The sequence below is a fragment of the Cygnus olor genome, chromosome 15 (genome assembly GCF_009769625.2).
Source record: "Cygnus olor isolate bCygOlo1 chromosome 15, bCygOlo1.pri.v2, whole genome shotgun sequence".
Classification (NCBI taxonomy): Eukaryota; Metazoa; Chordata; class Aves; order Anseriformes; family Anatidae; genus Cygnus; species Cygnus olor.
The window spans coordinates 8,277,837-8,302,484 of record NC_049183.1 but is presented as its reverse complement, the minus strand read 5'-3'; the positions used below and the strand labels follow the sequence as shown (position 1 = coordinate 8,302,484).

General features: G+C 41.3%; 1 protein-coding gene across 4 annotated transcripts; it reads left to right on the top strand.

Moving 5' to 3' along the window:
- Positions 1–20: 20 nt before the first annotated feature.
- On the top strand, positions 21–24,056 carry LOC121078438 (multidrug resistance-associated protein 6-like). Of its 4 annotated transcripts, none has more exons than XM_040574636.1 (31): positions 21–173; positions 1,794–1,970; positions 2,329–2,454; positions 3,087–3,224; positions 3,448–3,573; positions 4,150–4,211; positions 5,000–5,131; positions 5,696–5,908; positions 6,296–6,473; positions 6,917–7,078; positions 8,144–8,236; positions 8,828–9,031; positions 9,621–9,767; positions 10,596–10,683; positions 10,978–11,047; positions 11,463–11,589; positions 12,072–12,248; positions 12,674–12,841; positions 14,308–14,491; positions 14,949–15,012; positions 15,690–15,810; positions 16,542–16,749; positions 17,783–18,093; positions 18,827–19,026; positions 19,674–19,800; positions 20,382–20,483; positions 21,208–21,354; positions 21,922–22,080; positions 22,318–22,484; positions 22,967–23,161; positions 23,600–24,056. In XM_040574636.1, the coding sequence occupies exons 1-31, from the start codon at positions 120–122 to the stop codon at positions 23,706–23,708; spliced, it is 4,536 nt and encodes a 1,511-aa protein (XP_040430570.1). In that variant the 5' UTR covers positions 21–119; the 3' UTR covers positions 23,709–24,056. The 4 variants fall into 4 exon arrangements, 3 of the variants coding, with proteins under 3 accessions (XP_040430570.1, XP_040430571.1, XP_040430569.1); XM_040574635.1 differs by having other exon boundaries at positions 43–173; positions 14,305–14,491; XR_005824563.1 differs by lacking the exon at positions 22,318–22,484 and having other exon boundaries at positions 28–173; positions 14,305–14,491.
- The last annotated feature ends 592 nt before the right edge of the window (positions 24,057–24,648 follow it).

Genomic DNA, 24,648 nt, shown 5'->3' with positions numbered 1-24,648 from the left:
CGGCCCGGCGGGCCCTCTGCCCTCCGGACTTTGCTCGCTGTCCTCAGCCAGGACGGGTCGAGGCCCCTCCGGAGCGGGAAGGGGTCCCGGCTGTGTGAGGAAAGGCCTGCCCCGGCGCCATGGCGGCGGGCGGCTGGCTCTGCGGCTCCCCGGAGGGCTCCGGCGGGCTCGGGGTGAGTGAGTTTGGTCCTGCCCCGAGGCAGCGCTGGGCTGAGGGGGATACAGATGTAAATGGGTGACTTGTCAGTAACAGCGGGCTTCTCAGTAAAGAAGCTGTCGCTGTGGGTAAAGGTAGCTGGCGTTATGAAATCTTCCTCTCCGAAGGATATCCGCACCCACATGCAGAACGACCTTGTTCTCTGTGCAGTTGGAGTAAGCTTGGTGAGAGGTGTGCGAGCGTGCTGGAAGGGTGTGGAAGTATGCTGAAATCCATTTATTGTCTTCAGGAAGTGTCTGCTGAGCGACCCCGTACAGCAACAGCTTTAAAAGGGCACTGATGAGTTGATCAGTCCAGGATCACACAGGTTTCCATCGTCAAGATTGATAAACTCCTGTAATAACTTGTGAGCCGTTACCTGTTTGTTCCTTATCTCATCTAGTGATTCCTTTCCCCAAGCCTTGCTTGGCATCATATTGTCTACATAAAGGATTCGAGCCACCTCTGCAAGTTGCTGCAGAAAAAATACGCTATTTTACTCAAAGCTGGAACAATCACGTCCCAACCAGCCCCACCTTCTTCTCCAGGAACAATTGAGGGCCAAGATTTTCCCACCTGGCTGCTTAAACATTGGCTTCAGATTGCTTTAAGAGCACCTAGTAAAATACACTTCTCAGATACAGAGTAGCTGCAGGTTTCTTGTGAACCAGGGTGAGCTGTAGATGTGTTTAGTACCTCTGAAAAAACAGGTCATTGTTCCTTCTGTGCCAATAGGTCATGTAGGAATGCTCCTTTTGCCACACAAAGTTTTAGAACATGTTACTCTCTGGCTCTTTCTGTCTCTTATGTGCACAAGTACCAGAATCTCTGAGGCTTACTTAGCAAGTAAACCAAAGCCTGCTTAAAGTACCTGAGTGACCCTGGCGCATCCGAACTGTGTTCTTGTACACGTCCCTGACGTTCCTGGCAATTACCTGGTCCCCTAGATCTGCCTGGATGGAGCATTTGCTGTAAATTTAAGCCATGTGCTTTGAGTCTTCCATCTCACATGTCCATCTGCAGTTGCTGCATTGTTAGTTTTATTATGTTAGCGATGAGATCCAACTATTTATTCAGTCTGAAAAATTATTAATGGATTATAAATACGCCTGGGGAAATGCAATTGTGATGCAGTTTATGCTCTGGTATGCTTCTTTCCTCCTTATCTCTACTTCACCAGGCGTTCTCTACTGACCACTCTTATGGTTCCCAAATGCTGATAATCTTTTTGATTCCAAAATTTTTTCTTCTTAATTCACGTTCAGTAATTTAAATTTCCTCTTTTTTTTTTTTCCTTCTTCAGTTCTGCTGCATGATGTCTTTTCTTTGGCATCTTTCACTTTTCAAACCTTTTTTTTCCTTTTTCCACTTCCATTTCCTCCAAAATGCTTCTGCTGATCTCTCCCTCCTTCCTTTACCTGTGGCACCTTACAGTTCTCCTGCAGCTCCTCTCTTGCCAAATGTTTTTTACATTTGAAACCCTACATCAAGTTCCTCTAACATTAGGCTCAGTTGGAGCATTAGCAACTTGCATTAGCTGGTGAAATTCTGCATACATTAGCATTACTGTTTCAATTCTGTGTTGCTTCTGTGACAGGACTGGAACCAGACATGGCATGCAAATACCCCAAGATTTACCTGGTGCTTTGAGAAGACAGTCATTGCTTGGATCCCCTGTGCCTATCTTTGGATCAGTTTTCCCTTTTACTACATGTATCTTCGATACAAAAACAAAGGCTATATCAGGATGTCCCACATCTTCAAAACCAAAATGGTAAAGGAGGAGGATGGGGTTTGATCCTAGCATTATTGCAACTTTGATGCAGAACTTAATTTTTCTAAATCATTAACTCTTTTCTGATGACCCACCTCTGTGTTTACTTTGACATTTACCCACTCAGGTAAAGTCACATCAGTACAAATCAAGTAAATCTTCAGGAGTAACTGTCACAAGATCTTTCCCCTTATACCTCCATGTTGTTTCCTGCTGCTTCCCATAATACTCTCTATCCCATATCTGCTCTTTCACCTCTCCAGTCTTACAGCCCAGGCTGCTTGGAACAGTCAGTTCACTGGATCATCCCATCATCATTTCACTCTATTTCAACGTGTGTTTGCTGTCTCTGCCTCAGGTCCTTGGATTCCTCCTGGTAATACTGTGCTTTTCTAATGTCTTCTTTGTACTATGGGAAATGAGCCAAGGAATTCCACGAACTCCAGCATTCTTCATTAGCCCTGCAGTGCTGGGGATCACAATGGTAATTCTTCTTTTGTTCTGTCTGCGTGTGGCCCAGCTTAGCCCTCCTGGGGCAGATCTTATATTTCCCATATTTCTCAGTGTCTTTGAGCACAAAGATAGCTGATGGGGAATAGAAGGCTGAAGCCATGCTTTGTGAGCTTGGGCTGTATGAAGCAGCAAGGGATTGGAGCTGGGGCAGTGGATCTACAGCTACATTACGTAGCCCTGTGGGTCGAATATGCCTCAAAAGAGCTGAAGCAGCAGTAATGCCTAGAAAGAGCTCTCACAGCAAGATCCAGTTTCCGACAACCACAGTATGTGATTTAGTATGGCTGGTATCATGATGGGATTTCTATTCACCTAAATGCCTGCCCTCCCCTTCTGTCATTGCATCTTCATAGCCTAGAGACTTCTAGCTTGTTGGCCCAGTTGTGGTTTTACTACTTGCTCTTTCAATAGTGACATTCTGTAGTGCAAAACTGTGCATAATTCCTTCACAGTTTTAGGCTTTTAGGAACAATACTTCAGCTCTGAGCATCTCGAAATATTTGGGCTAGAAACTAGTTGATTTTGCTTTATTGTGTTCATTAATTTGATAATAATGTTTGGCATTCCATTACCAGCTATTTATATATTTCTGCTTCCTCACAGATCCTTGCCATGTTCCTTACCCAGGCGGAAAGAATGATGGGCATCCAGTCCTCAGGCATCTTGTTGATATACTGGCTGCTCTCATTCTTGTCTGCAGTTGTGATGTTTAGTTCCAAAATCCAACATGGCCTGGAAGAAGTAAGTGAAATCATGTGTCTTTAATATGCAAGGGTATGAAGACTCTCAACAATATGGCTCTTTTTGCCACATTGATCGTGAGGCAAAGAACCAAATTCCTTTCTTAAGATCTGTGCTGAGAAAACTGATGGATGACTCTTTGTCATCTCTGCTTATGTTTTCCCTTTCCATATAGTGTGGTGAATGATTTTTACATCATTCTCAAGAGCATTCTGTTTCTTAGGGCTTCCTGGAAGACCCTTTCCACCACGTTGCAACTTACCTTTATGTTAGCCTTGTGCTTGGTGAACTTGTGTTATTCTGCTTAGTTGATCACCCTCCCTTCTTCTCAAAAGCTGTCAACGATCCAGTAAGTAAAACACAGCTTTTCATAATGATTTACATCATTGTTCAAACAGGAATTTAGACTTCTGGGGATATGCAGGAACGTGATTATCTGGGGAATGCAAAATGCATCCTTCCATATAAAGGCCAATGGTTCCAAAAGGTAACCAGCAGAATCTGGGATAACCACTTTGTCTCTCTATGTATCTTTTGAAAAACTAACTACCTTTTCTATCCACGCTCATGTTTGTGTTCACTTAAACTAGCGTAGGGCTCATTTTGCTTCTCCATGGTCTTCTGTGCAGCAGTACATTCCTCTGCCTGACGTATGAGTATGGCAGAGCTCTGTGCTTCAGAAAGTAAATGTCTTTGAGTAAGAAAAATAATATTCTTCCTTCCTCCATCTGAGATGTTATTCAAAGCCTAATTCTCCAAAGTCTGATCCCATTGATCCTCCTTGATACATTTACACTGTCAGAGGCAGTGAATGAGGGCTGGGTAGCTTTTTAATTGTTTTCTCCTTGGGAAGTACAGAAGAGACATCATCGGAAGCATACTCTTTTCTCTACATAAATATCATCCATGTTTTTTCTTCCATCAGAATCAGTGTCCAGAAGCCAGCAGCTCTTTTCTGTCCAAAATCACATACTGGTGGTTGTCTGGGTAAGAAAACATAGAAGACATGGTTTTGCTAGAACATCGGTAAAAACAGCAGCGTAAGAGGGTGTACATGAGAACCAGTCAGAAGCATCTCAGCCCCCAAGTTAGCTTATGTAGTGAGGATTTAACTTCCTTCTCTGGGGACTTGAGGTATTCTCACAAGATCAAATTATAAAAATTTAGCTTACTTTTCTCAAACTATTTTAAAGCACAATTTGTGATTCCAGATAATACTCTCCCTGCTTACAGCAGGCTTCCAGTGGCTTCTTAATCTTTAAATAGACTTCAGCAATCTCAGAAGATCACTGTACACCAAACACACTCTTACCTGCCTGCCAGACCTTCCTGTAACAAATGCTGGTCAGAGAGAAAATACTGGATGAGGATATTGGTCCAACCTGCTGCTTAGTGTTCAGAAGTAAAATGATGACATACCTTCACCTAATGTCAGCTCTGGTAATGCTTCGTCTGTTTCACTGAGCCACAGAGTAAGTTAAGCTGAACTTTGTCCCCACTGTCCAAGACCCAACTGTCAGTATCGACTAAAATAGAATTAGGGCTTACTTGGAAATCACAATTCTGTTGACAGAAGATAGCATAGGGATTTAAAGCAAAACTGCTGTTCCTAAATGCTCATATTTATTCAGGGAAAGGATATTCCTAAGTAGTGTTTATGGAAATCCCTATGTACTCACTGTGGAGCACTAACTTAAAGCCCACCTGTTTTGAAACCATTACAAGTGCAACAAATCCTTCTGTGCTTACCTTACAGCTGTCTGTGTGTTCTCCAGGCTTGTCTGGAAAGGCTACCAGCAGACCTTGGGGGTGGATGACCTGTGGTCAGTGAGGAAAGAGGACTCCTCTGAAGAAATTGTTACCTGGGCTCAAAAAGAGTGGAAGAAGTATCATAGCAGAACCAAGCAGTGAGTACTTGATCTAGAGAGCGTGTCATGGATTCAGCTGGGCAGTTTCTCTCTCGTTTAGATGATGTAAGCAAATACACTCACAGAGGCTGACATGCCATCTCAGAAGAAGCTTGAAGCCCCCGTTTCCCACAACGTGCTAGACAGACTGCTTCAGTACATTCTCAGGTTCTGAATGTAAGCTTTGTTGGTGTTTCCTATCTGAACAAGGTAGGAATCCCACTGAGTTATTTTTCTGTTAAATTAAAAGAAAAGGGTAGTTTACATAAAATCTGTGTAACTCGCTGCTGTGAAAACTTAGTTCACTTCTTCACTCTTCGATGGGTAAGCACTTAGTGAGTTCCTTTATGCAAAATCCCATTTTAAATGTTGAAATCTGCTAGAGAACGCCTTTAGTTCCTGGAAGCTTGGAGCTATAAGATTCTTGTGAGAGGGGACATTTTTTGATGTGCATTTATACTGTACATGGCATGAGATGCAGTTTGGGATATTTAATGATTTTCTGAAAACACAAGATCCTTAAGCTTGTTCCAGTTACAGCTAGCTTTTCCATTGTTTCTTTAGAAACAAGGAGTCTGCTACTTTTAAAAAGCGTCAGAAGAGTGAAACTGGTATAACAGAAGCTGAAGAGACAGAGGTTCTACTGCAGTCAGAATACAGTCAGAGCAGGCCCTTACTGAAAGCATTTTGGAGCATGTTTGGAACCTATTTCCTTCTCGGCACACTCTGCTTAGTTATCTGTGATGTCTTCTTGTTCTCCATCCCAAAGATACTGAGGTATGTGAGTATTTAGAATTTGTTTCCCAAAGGAAACACCATATGTACAAGATTGCTGCATATATGAGCTCACACAGAGACGTATACGTCAGCACTCACAGAGCTGGATACACAGACACTTTTGAAGTCTCTGATCACTGTTGAAAGGAGCTGGATTATCATTGGTGCTAAGCTCACAGTCAATTCAGTGAAAAAGACATGACTGTTGAAAGAAGTGCACACCCTCTCCATTGCTGTTTAGGATACTTAGCACTCTGTCCATCTCTTCTACTATTTTACTGACAAAGATCAGCTAGAGAGAATACAGAAAAATCCCTGGTATTTCTGCATTTCTGGTATTTCATCAGTTAGACATGGATTCATCAACATTTTGCTCCTGTCTTGCAGTCTTTTCCTGGAGTTCATTGAAGATCAAGAAGCCCCTAGCTGGCATGGTTATTTCTATGCCTTCATTATGGTCCTGCTAGCTTGCCTCCAGACTCTGTTTGAACAACGATATATGTACATGTGTCTTGTTCTGGGATTGAGACTGAAAACTGCAGTAACAGGGCTTGTGTACAGGAAGGTGAGTCTGTAGGTTCATTTTCAACTTTTTTTTTTTTTTCTCTAGCCCTACATTAGTAATTATGACACCGTTGGTACAATGCTCTTAATATCAAGGAAGATATTACTGAAGAACTACTTCTAGCATGTAATTCTGTGCTATATTCATCTCTGAACAGTGTGTGGGTGATATTTTACTATTTGTTTTTCAATCTTACCTCTGAAGGGAAAGCCAAGAAAAGGAAGCAACATAAGGTTTCTTACATTGTAGATTATGGTTGGGGAATGGAGTAAATTTTTCATCCTAAAGTGAAGTCACATATCCCAGGCAACAGCACATTTTCATTACCTAGAATTTGACCTTTTTCTCTTTTTACTTTCTTTATAAGGAAAAGAAAGTTGTTTGATTTTTATATCAAAGCTGTTTTTTGACTCTGCCTTTCCTTTATTCTCTACCCTGTCTAGATCCTAATAATGTCAAATGCATCAAGGAAAGCAGTAACAGTAGGTGAAATTGTTAATCTGGTATCTGTTGATGTCCAAAAGCTAATGGATCTTATTATCTATTTTAATGGGACCTGGCTTGCTCCTATTCGGATTATCATCTGCTTTGTCTTCTTGTGGCAGGTAAAATATGATGACGGCACCTATCAAACCCTTTCTATTTCAGGTATCAGAGGAAAAAGGAGCTTTCAAAATTCTTCTTAGAGCATTCCTGGTCTGAACAACCTGAAATTGCCACATTTTTCTTAGCTGTTTAGCATTGGGGCATTCACTTTCATTGTTAGAAGTTATTTTTATTGGAATAGAATTCTTACCTGATTCTTCATCTTCTTACCTGTGTATTCAGCATTCAGTCTCTTTTAGGGAAAAGACTGGGAGTATGACTGTTCTGAGCTGACTGATAATATTCTGCCTGAGATTCTCCTTTGTAAGTGCTCTTTTCAACTAAAGTGTAGTGGCCCACTGCAGGCTCCAGTTGCAGCTCCTCTGCATGGTTACTAGTTATAAATAGCAAACTATTTGTTTGCTAGTGTTTATAAAGCATTTTATGTACGGAGTACGTTTATGTATACCAGCACTCACCTTTCTAGCAAACGTAAGCCATCTGAAGACAGATACAACTAAACCATGAGAAACAAGCTCTCTGTTTTGGCATGCAAGTTATTACGAACCAAGATATCCAAGAGCTGTCCAAGAATATGTGGCACAGTATAATGCTGCCATTTCATTTCTCTAGTGGATGTAAATTCACACAAGATTGGTTAATAATGCCACAATAATATTTTGTTTTCTAAACAAAAACTGGTTTTGTTTTGTGTCACTTACTCATGCCAGCCACAAGATGTCCTCCTTAACACATCCAAGAGCAGCCAGGAAGCAATAGAAATTACTTAAATTGCCAAGCATGCTTCTGGATCTCTTTCAGAACTAATCTAGTTCCTAAAAGGGAAGCAAATAAATTCAGCAGAGCATGATGACAGCAGTTACTCTGCTTGGAGAGTTAACAATCCACAGTGCTTAGGCAGCCCAACTACCAAGAAAGGCAAAGGCTGGACTAGAGGAAAGCCTTAGACTTGGGGGATGTTAGGCACAAATTTCAAATCAGAAGGAAGGTGAGCAAGGGGGAGTGGAACACTGTTGTTTCTATAATACCGTAAGTTCTTCTTCTTTCCTTTTCTCTCCTGGCAGCTTCTTGGGCCATCTGCCTTGACTTCAATTGCTGTATTCCTTTTTCTTTTACCTCTGAATTTTATGATCACCAAGAAGAGGAGTCATTTTCAGGTACATTTTGCCTCATAAAAATGAAGTGTTTTACTGACATGAATTATGCTAGGATTCAACTTTTAAATCTCAGTTAAAGGCTGCCATGCTCTCCCAAGGAAGGATGACATGGAACCCACGGCTACAGAACAAATCAAAAGCTGAGGATTACAGTAGGCATGTTGTTTAAAAGACAACAGCAACAACAAAAATCATTGCATTGATGTGTACCACTAACGTTTGACTCTAAGAGATGGCTTAATATGTTATTCATGATGACCATGACTCTCTGAAGGACCACAGGAGGATTTAAAGACTACAAAGTTTCTTTAAGTTTAGAATAAACTCTTCTGCATGTTCAGTCTTTTACCTTGTGTCTGCCCACCTTTTCTGTTTTTGTTTGTACTGTCAGTAAAAACAAAGCTCTGAAGAGAAAATACAAAATGTTTCCCAGCCTAAAAGATGTATAAGCAAAAGAGTATACACAGCTCAACTGCAGGGAAATTTCTTCAGAATTCATAGGCAGTATTAAGGTGTGGGTTTTTTTTTCAGAATAATTGCGCAATTAAATATGCAACCTGCTAAGTGATAAAACTCAAACATTTATTACAGGAGACCCAGATGAAACATAAAGATGAGCGGGCCAAACTTACCAATGCCATTCTTAGCGACATTAAAGTAATCAAACTCTATGGCTGGGAGAAAACCTTCATGGAGAAAGTGCTTGGTATCCGGAAGCAAGAACTTCAGGCCCTAAAAAGATCTCAGATTCTCTTTTCAGCATCTCTAGCTTCTTTCAATTCATCAACCTTCCTGGTGAGTGACTCACCTTCCTACATAAAATGTGCTATTACTTCCATTTTGTGGTCCTGTCTGGACAGATTTTTTCTGTTGGACAGCTAGAGATAATGTCTGCCTGGAGGAGTTGGTGGTCTCACAGGAGGAGTTGAGCCCCAGTGGGATCGGCTGCACAGACATTTACACTGTCCTAGCAGTTCCATGGACAAATTACCTGGTCTGATGACATGTTCCAAGCAGATGGAGCCTGCTTTGTAGGAATCACCTGGAGACCTCCAGCTACACAGAGTTCACAGCACAGTCAGTATCTGCACAGGCCACTTCTGTATATGCTGTTGCAGGTCAGCCATATGTGTTTTTAATGGAGAATTGCTGTGTTTTCACCTTACTGTGATTGCAGCAAGAAAACGTCCTTAAAGGAGAACAAACATCAAATGATCAGACTTGGTTTTGTCACCTTCACCTATGATATTTGCAGGCCAGTGGTATCATGTATATGGATGATAGCCTGGGTTCCATGGCATGTAGGAAGGGACCTGCCACCCTTGAATCATTCTCCTTTCCCTGTCTGAAGCAAATGGTTTGCTTTTTCTTTGCTCCCTTCCAGATTGCATTTGTCATGTTTGCTGTCTACACCCTGGTGGATAACACACACGTCTTGGATGCTCAGAAGGCCTTTGTATCTTTAACACTGATGAACATCCTCAACACTGCACACTCCTTTCTGCCATTCTCCATAAATGCTGTTGTCCAGGTTAATTGCAGCCTATGTTTCTTTTTTTTTTTCGCTACAACTTTTTTAGATATCACCATTGAAAGGTAAAGGGAGGGATTTCTTACGGCTTTGAATTTCAGGCCAGCTATTTAATTGCTATTGTGAAAAAGTGAAGTGCAAGGAGTTGCAGCTAGAGGTAATTTTGAAGTACAGTTTTTCAGAAAGGGTTGATATATTGATGAAACAGTCACCAGGAATAATTCTTAAATCTTTTAGAGACATATAAACATCATGTGGTGTAAGGCAGAGACTAATACTTTTTTGCTGGGCAGTATCTGGTATTAAGCTCTCTTTTAGAAGCATTAGTTACCTGTTAGTCCTATATCACAAGCACCATTAAATCTCAGACGTGCTTCCAGTTCTGTTTTTAATCACAGAGATCAGAACAGATGGGGCAAAATCTTCATGGGAGATCAGGGGAACCTTACTAGCCCAGGCCAGAGAGAAAAGCAAGTCACTGTTAGTGAGAAATTGGGAAATTTTGCTTCTCTCTTGCACCACAAGAAGACTGTCATGATTCTTCATATATAGGAGCAATCACTGGGAAAATTGAAGGATGAATTTGGGAAAAAAAAGCAGCAATTTCAAGCATGTGAACAGAAAATACATGTAAGAACATAGCTGTTTTGTTTAAGTGGAAATAAAGATAATTAACTTAGGGAAGAGCTGCATTTGTCCATCTAAGCCTATCTGCAACATAGCACCTAATCAACAGTCTTCAGTGGGTTTTCAGGTTGAGTCTTAACTTCTAGTTGTATTCCCTTTCTATTCTAAATCTTACTGTTTTATGTGCTTCTTCATTTTCAGGCCAAAGTTTCTTTAAACCGCTTAGCAGCTTTTCTGAATCTGGAAGAACTGAATCCCGAGAGCTCAAACAGAAACACTTCTGACTGTGGTGAGCTTGTGTCTTAGTATTGTCTTACAAGAGGAGTAGCTTCCATTGTTCAGCTTCCACAATGGTGCCTACCATAGTAAAGAGAGAAGAACGTTGCCTTTTACCATCACTTTCTCTCTCAGGCCTATTTATTTCTAACAGTGAAATCTAGTCTGGTAATTAACGCTTCTTTTGATAATTAACATTCATTTTATATAAATAATAAGTGCATACTGAAACATAAAGACATAAATAGGGCTGTTTCTATACTTACCTTTGAATTTCGCAAGCGTTCTTTTTCTCCTCGTATCTTAGTACAGGCAAGTATCACCATAAGAAATGGAACATTCTGCTGGAGCAAAGAAACATCTCCTTGTCTTAGAAGGTACAGCCTTAACCTTAGTCATCTCAGTTCTGTAGGTCAGGGTAGGTGCTGAATGAAGGAATTCTTCACGGCCCAAAGTGAAATCAGTGTGGAATATGTACAAGTTTCTGAGTTTGCTTCATATTTAACATTGAATTCTGAAAATTAAAAAGTCAGACAAAAAGTATTATTGCTTTTACACCTGTCTTAATGGGAACACAGAAATAGGAAGGTCCTTGTATCTGAATATTGCCTTCATATGCAGAGACTGCTTTCCTTACACAATTTGTCGAAACATGGAATTACGCTAATTTAAATATTAAAAAAAAAAAAGGTCAGCATAACTACAGCAAGAATTTTGCTTGTTTTCTTTTTGGAAAACATGTCTAAAAGGTGGTCAGAGACTGATTGGGGCGGGGTGCTCTTTTCTCTGCAGGATAGATCTTACTGTGCCCCAAGGCTCCTTGCTTGCTATAGTTGGCCAGGTGGGTGCTGGAAAATCTTCATTGCTGTCAGCATTACTTGGTGAGCTGGAACAGATGGATGGCTGCGTGACTATGAAGGTAAATTTTTCCCTTAGCATTTGCTTCTAATTAGGCTGTCTTCAGGAACAGTAAGGTATCAACCAAGTCATCAGGTATTCGATGAAAACCTACTTACTGCTGAACTTTTAACAAAATTTATAGCGTAGTAGCCTGCATTTAGTCACCAAGAGGTGCTTAAGACCTGCCAGATGAGCCTGACCCTTGGGAATGGGAATTGGAACAGGATTTTGGAGATCTGGTTCCATTTCCCACTCTAGCAGTGAGCTGAAGTGACATTATAGTAAATAACATCACTTGAAGTTCTGTTTCCTCCTCTGTAAGACAGTGAGGGTGCGATCCTTTTATTTTGAAAAGAGCTCAGACCTTTAAATGGTGATGATCATTGCATATTTTTATAAAGCTAATTGGGGAGGGGTTTTCTTCAAAGACAGGTTCCCACATGTCCCCATTGTGCTTATGAAAAAGAGATTGGTAATATTCTCCCATTTCCGTTTTTATAGGGCACAGCAGCTTATGTTCCCCAGCAAGCCTGGATACAGAATGCTTCAGTGGAAGATAATATTCTCTTTGGGAATGAGATGGATGAAGCATGGTTTAATAGTGTGGTTGATGCTTGTGCGTTGCAGCCTGATTTGGAGAGCTTCCCTGCAGGGCAGAAGAGTGAAATAGGCGAGAAGGTACTGGCCCAGTTTTATGAAAAAGTTTGCCAAAATATGAGTAACTATAACTTTGGGTGTCCCACTTAAAACTACAAGAAATGGATTAAACTTGCAAGAGGCAGGTGCTCAGGAATTTCTGAAAAATTGGGCTACAATTTACTGGGGTCTGAAGCCCACTTCCTGACAGTTAACCAGAGATATGAGAGACGCTTAATGAGAGTAAACAAATCCAGGTCATTCTTGGGTCCTTGTTTGCAGGAGAGCAGAGTTGCTCAGGAGGAGATGCCTCTGTCTCAGCATCTCAAGAGCCTAATTTCTTGGGGGGGGGGGGGGAGAAAGGCACTGATTTAAAAATAACTCATAAACCATCAGTGTAAAATGGAGTCATGAGCTTATAAATATGCTGTAGCTTAGGAATAAACAGTGTCAATGCATTTTTACAGGGAATAAATGTATCTGGAGGCCAGAAACAAAGAGTGAACCTTGCTCGTGCCGTATACCAGAAGGCTTCAATTTACTTACTAGATGACCCCCTCTCGGCTGTTGATGCCCATGTTGGACATCACATTTTTGAACATGTTCTTGGACCCAATGGCTTACTAAAGGACAAGGTATGTTATAAATCCTGAACTTTAAGAGACATCAAAATCTATCTAGTCATAAGTGCACCCCAGATGTTTCCAGTAAGGTAGGTTACTTTATCAAAGGCTCCCAAATTCTTTTTTGCTAGTCCCGGGTAGGTACTACTGTTAGCAGCAATGGAAGGGGAGTGGGTAACCTCTGCAGCCCACAGAGCACACTGAAGTCCACCAGTGAATCTCACCTAGGTTGAATTCTCCTGAAAGACTACTTCCATCCTCACTCAAACAATATGCCTAATTCCAGCCTTACTGCTACAGTAAGTCTGTAGTTCTTTTGGTCTTCTGTCAACGTTAGACTGGTCCCTCTTTGGGATTTATTTCTAGTATAACTTGGAAGAACTGTCTTTCACTTCCAGTTCATTGCGTTTTACCATAATTTCTCATTCCTTCACTTTTGAATACTTCAGTGCCAACTTTACAGTTCTCATCACCCAACTCTGTTCATCACTTCAGTCTCAGGCTTCACCTTAAACTCTTCTCTTCCTTTCTTCTTTGCATTGGATGCATTTTGGTGTTCCTTGTTTTTTCTCTGTTGTCAGGCAATAGAGATGATAAATGTGGATGTATAAGAAGGGATGGTGGGGCACCTCTATTTGTTTCATGATATAAATTGACTACAATTATTTTATTTGATTTCAGGTTGTAGAAGGAAAATAGGTATTTATTTTCATCAGAAAGTCCAACTGAAACAGACATGTCTGTGATTACAAATACCTTTTCTCATGAGTAGATTGGTTGCAAGTATCAGAATATAATTATTATACTCAAACATAGAAAGACTGGCAAAGAAAGCAGGTATCAGATTTCACGTATCAGATTTAAAATGTACTTAAAGGGCTTGATTGTATATTAGAAATGTAGAACACACCAATGTCTTATTTAGGGAAAAATTACTTTTATATTCTTTCCTTCACCTAAATGTGCTCAGAAATTTAAATGAAAAAGATCCACACTGTAATTCCATTCAGGCTGATAAAGTTTTCAGACACAAATTTTATTCTGAAATACTGGCATCAGTGAGAATAAATGTGACATACTCTCCAAATACCATCATTCTCCTTAAGAGCTTCAGCTTGAGTGGCATCAGCAACATGGGAACTTGTCAGTGAGCCAGGCAAAAGGTCCTCCTGCACATATGGTGCTAGTGTGAGACTTCAAGCCGTATTTCCCATCCTTGCTCTTTTAGGCAATGCCTGACACAAGCAGTTGGTTAATCCCTCCACTCCTCAGTTTTCCACTTTCAAAATGGGCACAAAGCCATGCTGCAAATGTAAGCATCAAAGACACTCAGAAGTGGCAGGAATAAATAACAAAAATATCTCCATGTTAGCAAAAATTACAGGTTCACACTGAGGACATCTTCTTACAAGACAGCTAACTGCACCAGCTCAAGTGAGCAGGGGAACACTGGAACAATTGTAACTTTCTTCCAGCAGACTCGTGTTCTAGTGACTCACACGATCGGCATTTTGCACCAAGTGGACAACATTGTTGTGCTGGTGGATGGAATGATCTCAGAAATTGGTTCCTACCAAGAACTTTTACAGAGAAATGGGGCTTTTGCAGAATTTCTTCATTCACACATTACTGGGGAAGAAAATGCATGCTCTGGTTTTCCAGGTAACCCAAACGAATTGGAATTGTTTTTCCCAGACCTATCAGTCACTTGTTTCCTTAATGTTATATTTAATTAACTGGGGGTCGCTGCTGTTAATAGCTGGGAAGAGGGAAAAGAGAATGAAACAGGATAAGCCAGTTGTAGGTTTGTTCTATGAAGGACACTTCGAGCAGGGATCTCATCACAGGAATCTGTTGCTTTATGTGGGATGTGGGAAAATATGCCAGTCAAATGAGCTGAGTCATCACCTCAAAATTGGTTCTTGAATTAAGTTTCATCTTAGTAGGCAACAGTCATGCATTTAATATAATTACCCACTACACGTGCTGTTCTTCAACCCTGACTTTGTCATTTCTACCTTTAGAAAGAATTATTTGTAATGGATCTTTCCTCAAAGGCTATACAGGACAAAATGGTATTTGCAAAGCATTTAGAGAAAACAGTTTGTTTATTTTACAGCTATAGGAGACACCAGCAGCACCGTTACCTCTAGAAACTGTCTATCACAGGAGAATTTCTTTAGGTAAGCTTCAAGCTGTCTCACACACCAAAGAACTTGCTCTAAAAGTCCATTAATAGCCTACACCGAGTCTCTTAATTAATACAATACAGGCTTGGGTTTGATCTTTAAATTAATAATGACAAACAAGCAAAACTCAAGACCAGCTAAGGAACTGCTCTTCAATATGGATGTTGTTAATATTAACATATTTCCCAAGGAGACAGAATTTGTCCCAGAGGTCAGTACGAGGCATATGGATACATTTACCTGCTGTTCAGTTCCTAGTGGGGCTGTAAGGTCTGATTCATTTCACACCAGCCGCAGCTAGTGTATGCTCAAAGCCTCTGTTTGTTAATGGCTACACTTGACAAAGCCCAGTGCCTGTGATATGCATGGACACTTCTTGGGGTCACTCTGGAGGATCCCAAAAACTGCAGCCTTTGAAATAAGCATGAACAAAGGGGAGATGGGTGAGGACAAGTAAGCTTCCTGAATTCCCATACCTTATTTGACTCCAGGAAAACGGCATTGCCATTGTAGGAATCATTTTAATGTGATCCAGGGAAGAAGGAAGGGCAGTTCAGGTTTACACTCCACCATAAACATACACGATGGTGGGATTCCCTGGATCTAAAGAGGCTTTAAAATACTGATTGCCCTAGCTAAAACTTGAAAGAATTTTTGTTTTCTTTATGAAGTGACAATTCAGTCAAATCTTCTGCTATGGGAAGGGAGACCACTCCTGCAAGTCAAGACACTACTTCTGCTGTAGCCGCTGAAGGAATATTAACCACAGGAGAGAAAACTCATCATGGCAGGGTAAGCACAGCACTTTCCTTTAAGGACAAAGATAGGTACTGTGGGTTTATTACTGACCCACTAACCCCTATCATAGGTGGGCCAGCTCACTGCCTAAGTTAAGCTAGTGCAGCTTCAGAACAGTCAGCTGAGTTGTCCAAATTTGCCCTGTAATGGAGACAAAGTCATTTCCAAACTATTTTACATAACACCTCCTATGTAAACTGTATCTCCCAAAACGTGCCCTGATCTAAGCAGTGGTTTGAAAATAGGAATAATGCACATACATTGCAGGAAATACATGATGGGAACGAGAGAGGAAAGAGTAATTTATGACCACTTGAGAAGAGAGAGCCTGATTCAAGAATTATAAGAAGGGAGAGGGCACCATGAGGCAGTCAGGGTGAGGTGGTAACAAAGGACAGAAGAGTACACATCACAAGGCGCTTGTAATCTTGGATCTGGCTGTAGGTTCTTGAGGCTGATGGGAAGGGGTGAAGAGGCACATCACTCTTCTCATCTTTCCCAAGAGGTACACTTCAAAAGGCCAAGGCAAGGAATAATGGCTTCATTATTCATCCACCAGGAAAATAAGGAAAGAATTAACGTTTACTGTAGCCCGTGACATACTCAGCAGATATGCCCTAATAAATCATTCTGTGTTTCAGAGCTGGTTTTCCTTGCTAACAAGCTTAATCTTTCCAACCCCTCCTTCCATCTAATTTTCTTTTTTCCTAATTGTTTCACTCTAGGTTAATACTTCGATTTATGCAGCCTACCTGAAGGCGACAGGCACACCACTGTGTGTGTACATCATTCTGTTGTTCACGTGTCAGCAAGCATTATCATTTTTTCGTGGTTACTGGCTCAGCATGTGGACAAATGACCCTGTATACAATGGTACACAACAACACACAGAGCTAAGAGTTGGAGTCTTTGGTGCACTGGGAGTCATTCAAGGTTCGTTTAACTTGCTCACCTAATTCTTCTCTGTGTTTCCATCTCCATTTCCCATATCCAGGATGTTTCCTCAGAGTATAAACAAGTGGATGCCCATGGGCTCTTCGCCTCCCAGGCTCTTGGTACCAGCCCTAAAAGTTTGGCATGGGACCTAAAGCTACAGGCTCTGACGCACAGAGAGGATTTCTAAGGGATCTGAACATTTTGAATGTTACTGCTTGAAATTCCACCTCATGATACACTAGAAGCATTCTGTGCCTTTTGGCAGACCATGATCAATTGTCTTCCTCTATAGTTCCTGCTGGAACTGTATTTATCTGGACCAAAAACAAAACAAAAGAAAAAATCATCAACAGAACAACTATGCTATCCCTATTTTTCCATCCCACCCCCTTGTATCCAACATTTTCTACGTTTTTCTTCCTCTCATCTCTTTCAATTCCTCCAATATAAATGAATCATAACCAAGTGCCAGTGGTGGCTCTTCTTCATGCTGAATTAAGTCTTGGTTTAGGCTATTTGTGTGTAAAGAAAAAAAAACTTTGAAAATTTTATATTCCTTTAAACCTTAAAAAAATTGCCACGATTATTTTGATCACTCTTAAAACTTGCCTGTTTTAGAGCAGAAATTAAATCTGAAAAGACAGCAAGCTGAGGAACAGAAATTTGAGAAAGCTTTTAAAGTTCAAAAGAGCAGAAAGGGTTGGGAACCCTTCTGTGCCAACAGTGAATGTGTAGTCCAGAAGCCTAAAACTTGGAGTAATTCAAAGTAGTTCCAGTCTAGCTCATTTTGTGAAGAACAGTTTCTGTGCATTTATGTTGCTGAACTCTTCTGCAATCCCAGCTACCCTAGAGAAAGGGTAGTTTACCTTGCAGCTCTGAGGCTTGGCTTAATTGCTACCAAAGAGAAAGGCAGCTCCTTTCACTACTATTGCATTCACACTACTAAGTGAAAGTCATGATCTTGCAAAGGGAAACTCCAAGGTGACTTTGTTTAGCCCCAGTAACATTGATTATTTTTTTAATATTGCAGCTGTTTGCAGATTTGTCTCCACAGCAACAGTCCTTCTAGGTGGTGTGATAGCATCACATAAGCTGTTTCTGCAGTTGCTGAGGAATGTTGGCAGATCCCCGATGGTCTTCTTTGAGCAGACACCCATTGGAAACTTACTGAACCGCTTCTCCAGAGAAATGGACGCCATCGATTCCATCATCCCTGACAAGCTGAAGTCCTTGCTGGGATTCTTGTTCAACTTGCTGGAGATCTACCTTGTGATCATTGTGGCTACACCAAAGGCAGCAATGGCCATAGTGCCTTTGACTGTTTTTTATGCTGTGTTCCAGGTAGGAGCTCATAGAGATGTGTAGACAGAAGAGTAGCATGGCCATGACCTTACAGAAAGCCTGCTCCCATTTCTTAGGAGCAGAGACATGCAGAAACTATTTTTATCATCTCTAGTTGCATTTGAGTAACAATAACATCAGAAACTCTTCCCACGTCACCTCAACCTTCCAAAGGACCTCAGAGAGGCTTTTACTTTTCTATTGTCCAAATCAGATCCCACCTAGAGCTATATTCCTAGTCTCCATTAGTGTAAATGAAATCATATTAAGACCAAAGGCACTTTTCCTTTCCTCTAGCACTTCTATGCTGCCTTTTTTTAATACAACCGTGTATATGAGGTCACTGCCCCATTGGACGCAAATGCTTAGCCAGGTAAGGCTAAACGGAAGGAAAGGGGACATAATGGTGGAAGCATGGCTCCATTCTCCATCAAGCGAAGGGCAGGTCTACAGGAGAAAGTAAGCATGAGTTTAGAGGCTTTGTGAGTTCAGAGTACCTTGGCTTCTTTGCGTTAACCAACCATGGGGTTACTCTCAATAGCGAAAGGAGATAACAGAGTCTGAAATGCTACTGCACCTTTTAAGGGCATCTCCTGCCTGCACGTTAGATTTTATAATGCTAGGATAGTACATACTGTTGCACTCATTGAGCCATTTCCCAATTTTCTGTGGAGCATCTCCACAAAGGCATTAACCTTCTAGTCACTTCTCTTTCCATTTCCTTTTGTACCAGCACTTCTATGTCATCACCTCCTGCCAGCTGCGACGCATGGATGCTGCCAGCAGGTCACCCATCTACTCCCATATTTCAGAAACTTTCCATGGGAGTAGTGTGATCCGTGCTTACATGGACCAGGAGAGGTTTATTTTGAAGAGCAATTTCCTAGTGGATGAGAATCAGAGAATATGCTTCGCTGGAGCAGTTGCTGACAGGTACAAATCTGGAGTGGAGAAGAGATGACAGTTTACTCCCATGGGCCTTGTGAGTAGAGGTAGCTGCTCTTGGGGTGTGGGTGGAGGTATTCAAAAGATGAGGTGCACAGAGTTTGAGGAGTAAGGTAGTCTTTTACTTCATCACTCATATTACACCTCTCTGGCAACGTTGCTCCTCATACAACCGATATGCTCCATCTCTGTTGTATGGCGAGGCAGACGTGCTGACACAGAGCTAGAGGTATCATCTGATGTCCAAAATGCATAGCTCTAGTATGTGCCTGGTGCGGCCTGTGGGATATGCAGAATCCGTTATACAACAGACCCATCAGCCATGAACAGGTGAGGAGCAGCAATGTGAGAAAGGTTAGACCAATTAATCCAAGAAGCTGTGTGCTAGCTGCTCTCACCCAACAGCCTTTGGAGAAAATCCTAGCAGAGGTGATAGATCAACCAGCTTGGACAGACTGGAGTCATTCATGAGCTACAAAGTGGCCAGTTAGGAGCATCAAGGCCATGACAAGAGCTTTGTTGTGTACCCTGTACCCTCAGCAGTTCCACAGTTGTTTTGCAAAGTAATCACAGGTGCTGTGGGGAGAAAGTAGGAGGGCAACCAGCAACAGCTGGGTACTCTCCTTCTCTTGCAGGTGGCTTGCCACAAACCTGGAGTTTCTAGGCAATGGCATTGTATTGTTTGCAGCACTATTTGCAACAGTTGGCAGAAAACACCTTAGTCCAGGAACTGCTGGCTTCTCCATTTCATACGCTCTTCAGGTAACTTAGTATTGAAGTAATACCATGCTTGCCTTGCATCAAAATCAATTTACACTTCAATTTCTGCTACCATTTCAACTTCCAAGAAATCATGAATTCTTTCTGTAGCTTTCTAGGTGCCTTCTCTTACTAAACCCTGCTGTTAATGCTGAAGCCCAGAGCATCCAGAGCACATGGCCCCTTAGAGATAATGAACCCAATAAACACGCAGCAGCTATCTTTTTCCTCCTGCATCTGAATTCATATTTAATTCACAGTATGTTTCAAGTAACTGAGGCGTGTTCTTCAGTGTCTGTTTTATTTGCTTTTAGACTAGCTACAGAACAGCCTAAGAAAGTCACACTACCTTTAACACCCAATCAGTAGCATTTCAGAGGAAGCTGGCCAGGCTCTTTAACACAGTTTTACAACCATGGGGCCTTATGAAAGTTTATTTTTTAGCCTTTTAAGGGATGATTTCTCAAGTAATTAGCTGATGAGGATATCCTTGTAAATAAACACTAAAAGAAAGTAACAGGTACCTTGTAAGCACAGGTCCAAGTTCTTTTATCTGCCCTAACATTTCTGCTTCTTCCTGCTAGATAACTGGTGTTCTGAACTGGATGGTGCGCTCCTGGACAGAAATTGAAAACAACATTGTTTCTGTGGAGAGAGTGAGAGAATACTCAAGGACTCCTAAAGAGGTAAATAGCCAACTACTGACCCGACTAGCACAGGAAAAATCTCTGCAAATCAGATTTGTAACTTTTCTGTTCCACCTGGAGAACCCCTCCTGTTTTTGCCCTTCTGAAAGGCCAGTTATATTTCCTTTAGAAAACTGTAGCATTTTGATCCAACTGACAGGTTGTTTTGTAACCTCTGATTATCGTATTTCCATGAGACAGTTAAGAATTAGATTGTCATTAAAATAGCTTCACTTGGTAACACTCATGGAATGAGGCATATTTTCTGCCCATATTTGGAGCATGTATTTATTGTGCGTGTTCAGATGTAACTCTGTGATAACTGATGGCTGCTAGATAGCCTTTGAGCAATTAAGAATCTCCAGTGCAATCATTTCTGTTCTGTAATCGTTATTTCTCCATATACTGGCCTGAGATCCTACTAAAGGGGACTTTCATTTACATTTCATGCACATTAATCTTTTTTATTGAAACGCTCAATATCAGATCTCTGACGTGCAAATAAATGCTTATGCCCATTTTCACTTACGATGACTGGGATCTTTGCAGGAAATAAAAAAGCCAACATTTGCAAAATGAAAGTTAGAGGCCTTTCTCTCTTTTGTAAGCAGATCAGTGGGAATTTAGCACAGATGCCTTCATAAGCTTCCTGTTTTGAGTATGGCCAACTCATTTGGTAATTTAAATCAACTTTATATACTGTTGATTGTTGTCATCTGTCTAGGCACCCTGGACTCTAAATGACAAACTTCAAGGTCAAGTCTGGCTCACTGAAGGAAGAATTGAATTCAGAAACTACAGTTTGCGATACAGACCAAACTTGGAGTTAGCTCTGAAGCACATCAATCTAACCATCAAGGGGAAAGAGAAGGTAAGCATGAGCTTCCAGAAGAGCTGCAAGTATGAGCAGTGCTTTGCAGTGATGAGATCTGGGCAGATATAGTCCCTATGTTACACCAAGGTACAACAACTTGTAAACAGGAATGCTGTGGTAAGGTATGAGCCCTTTCCCATCAATCACATCGCACTCTTCTTCTAGTGAAAAACAGTGCTTTCAGGATTGCTGCATGCACTAGATATTCTTCTGAGTGAAATTTCGTTTCACAGAGTATTAGCAGAGTTACAGCTAAGGAATTTCACTTTGTAAATCTAGTGCCACATCAAGGCCCTGTTCCAGCTCATGAGCCTTGTGGCTATTCTTCCCGTTAAAGGCTTTCAAGATTCACTTTCATACAAAACAATTACAAATTCTAAATGATTCCTTTTAAGAATGTAACCCTAGACTATGTTGGTCTTAAATAGCCCTAAAGATCTGATCTGTGTAGGACTGTCTCTTTCCAAAGGCTATACACCAGCCAAGAAGAACGACATGACAGGTCTTTCCAACTATGGGAAATGATCAACATCAAAAACAAAAGGTTTCCACTGCACTTTACAGATCGGCATAACTGGAAGAACGGGAGCTGGGAAATCTACTCTTGCTGTGGGATTGCTGCGATTAGTGGAAGCTGCGGAAGGAGCGATCCTAATTGATGGACAAGATATTGCTCAACTAGGTCTCCATGACCTTAGAACCAAGATAACTGTAATTCCCCAGGTATGGAATTAATTTCTAGAATGCTTCAGCAGAGCTGAAAGTCTTAACACATAGCAAGGGTTCAGAAATATTCTATGAGGGAGGGACATTCAAAGAACTCAAAGTTGGAACTAACCTCTATGCCATGCTAGTCTCCCATTCAATATAACATTAGCAACAGATTTGCACCCAGCAGAGAAAACCAGAGAGCTCATTTTTATAACTAATTTCAGGAGTTGTTTGTGTCTCTGTGCTCAGGATCCCGTTTTGTTTTCTGGCACTCTAAGAATGAATCTTGACCCATTAAACCAATACACTGATGCAGACATCTGGACAGCTTTGGAACTGACTCAGCTCAAGAACTTCGTTGCAGATTTGCCAGATCAGTTGGAATATAAGTGCACTGACAGAGGGGAAAACCTAAGGTACCTTATCTTCAAAAAGACAGTGGTAGGGTAGTGCCAGCCTGTGGGCTAAGAGGATGTCCTAGACAAGGAGTCTAATTTGTAATAAATAAATTAAATGGGGGGAGGAGGGGTGAGAGGAAACAATGCCCAGATGGCAAATTGCCTCATAATTGGCCTATTTAATAGCATGAAATCAAATTATTAAGATGCCGAGTAGAAAACCTTTGAGACTTAATCACTGTGTTGGCTTATGTTTGTGCAGTGCTTCATGCACTGAAATCCTACTCCCAGTACAGATCTCCTGGGTGCTACAGTAATACACACTTTTCATTTCCTTAGCTTGTTTCATGCTGTTATCAGCAGTGCCACCAGCCTCAATCAGCCTTTCAGGGAAAGGGAACAATCACCCTTTCATTACTGTTTTCAAACTAATCATGTAGTCTGACCCCAGGGAAAAGTAACTGCTGCTCTTCATTTAACATCCTCCTTCTTACTTGCAGTGCTGGTCAGAAGCAGCTGGTTTGTCTGGCCAAAGCACTTCTTCAGAAAGCCAAAGTCCTCATTCTAGATGAGGCCACAGCCGCAGTAGACTTAGAAACTGATCTTCAGATTCAGTCCACCCTGAGGACTCAGTTCAAGGAGAGCACAGTGTTAACAATAGCTCACCGGATAAACACCATCATGGACTGTGACAGGTAATAATACCTTCAGCCACTTTCCTAAAGAGGAAGGAAGACTCAGACAACCTGTATGAACTAGACAAATAACTGTGTATTAGTGAACAACAATTCCCTTTCTGTCCTTTTCTTGCTTAACGCTCAAAGCTTTGCCTTTGATCTTAGGTGTTTTTACATCAACTAGGCACCAGCAGTAGGTTAATCAAAGATCGCTTATGCCTGTATAATGCATTTCATGCCATAACTTGTTTTTTTTAACCCACTGACAGCTAAACAATGGCTATAGCTCTTTGTTTCCTCTTAAAATCATAAAGGTAAAATACACCTTCACCTGTAAAACTTGGTTGAATACCAAGCTAGTTCTGAAATTTATTTTAGAACTAAGTAGAAATCACTTATGTTTATTGCCATTGCTGGTGTCCCCCCAGGCTTACACATCTGTTTTAATGTTCACAGGATTTTAGTCTTGGATAATGGCCAGATATCTGAATTCGATACTCCGGAACAACTAATAGCTCAGAAGGGACTGTTCTACAGACTAATGGAAGAATCTGGTCTTGCCTGACTGACTCATGGAGTACACCATAACGCCATCACCATCAGGAATAATTGATCTCTTAATTGAGTTATTACCTTGGTTTCATTCTAAAATGACGGGCATGCCACCACATCTTGTTTGAGCTATAACTGCAATGGGTAGATGAAAAAGGATGACTTGGGATACATGTTATTTCCTTAGGAAACTTAGCAATTCCATTTTCATTATGTTTCCAGATACCCAAACCTCACTCTTCTGTTGAGGGCGAGAGCCAGAAAACAAACACCTTACTGCTTTTATGGTATAAAACCAAACAAACTAAAAGAAAAAGACCACAGCATTTCCCATTTGTGCTATAAATGGAGCCCAAATACACTGCCATATTTCACGATTGCACAGGTTATTTTTAAAAGCAACCACATTTCATAAAGAACAAGAATTTAACTGGTAGCAAGCAAACCATTTACAGCTTGTCCTAAGTTCCAGGCAGGACAAATTCAACCTTTCACGAATGTTTTAGGACTGCTCACCCAAGCACTGTTCTTACAGATGTGGTGGCCTCCAAGGCAGCAACTGGATCTAGTCATCCAAAGTGCAGAAACTCTGGGGGAGTAGGGAAGAGAACGTGGGATGCCACTAAGCACAAGAGCATATGGCTGCCTCTTGTCACAGCTGGTGATCAGATCTACTCCATCTCCCTCCATGTCCGCTTTGGATGGTACCTGCATGCATTGTGCTGGGTGGAAGGCTGACAGCTTAGACACAGGCTTGCTGACACAGGAAAGAGCAACTGAGCTGGTGGGTGGGCAGCAGAATATCATTCATTGCATTTGAAGGCTTGGAGCAGCCCTACTGACAAACCGTGGTTGGTCACAGCGGAGCGTGTCTGAACTCTTAGTACTGCTATTTCCTAATTGAATTTGGTCACAAGGAGTTTATGTGGCAGCCTCCTTCTCCAAACTATGGT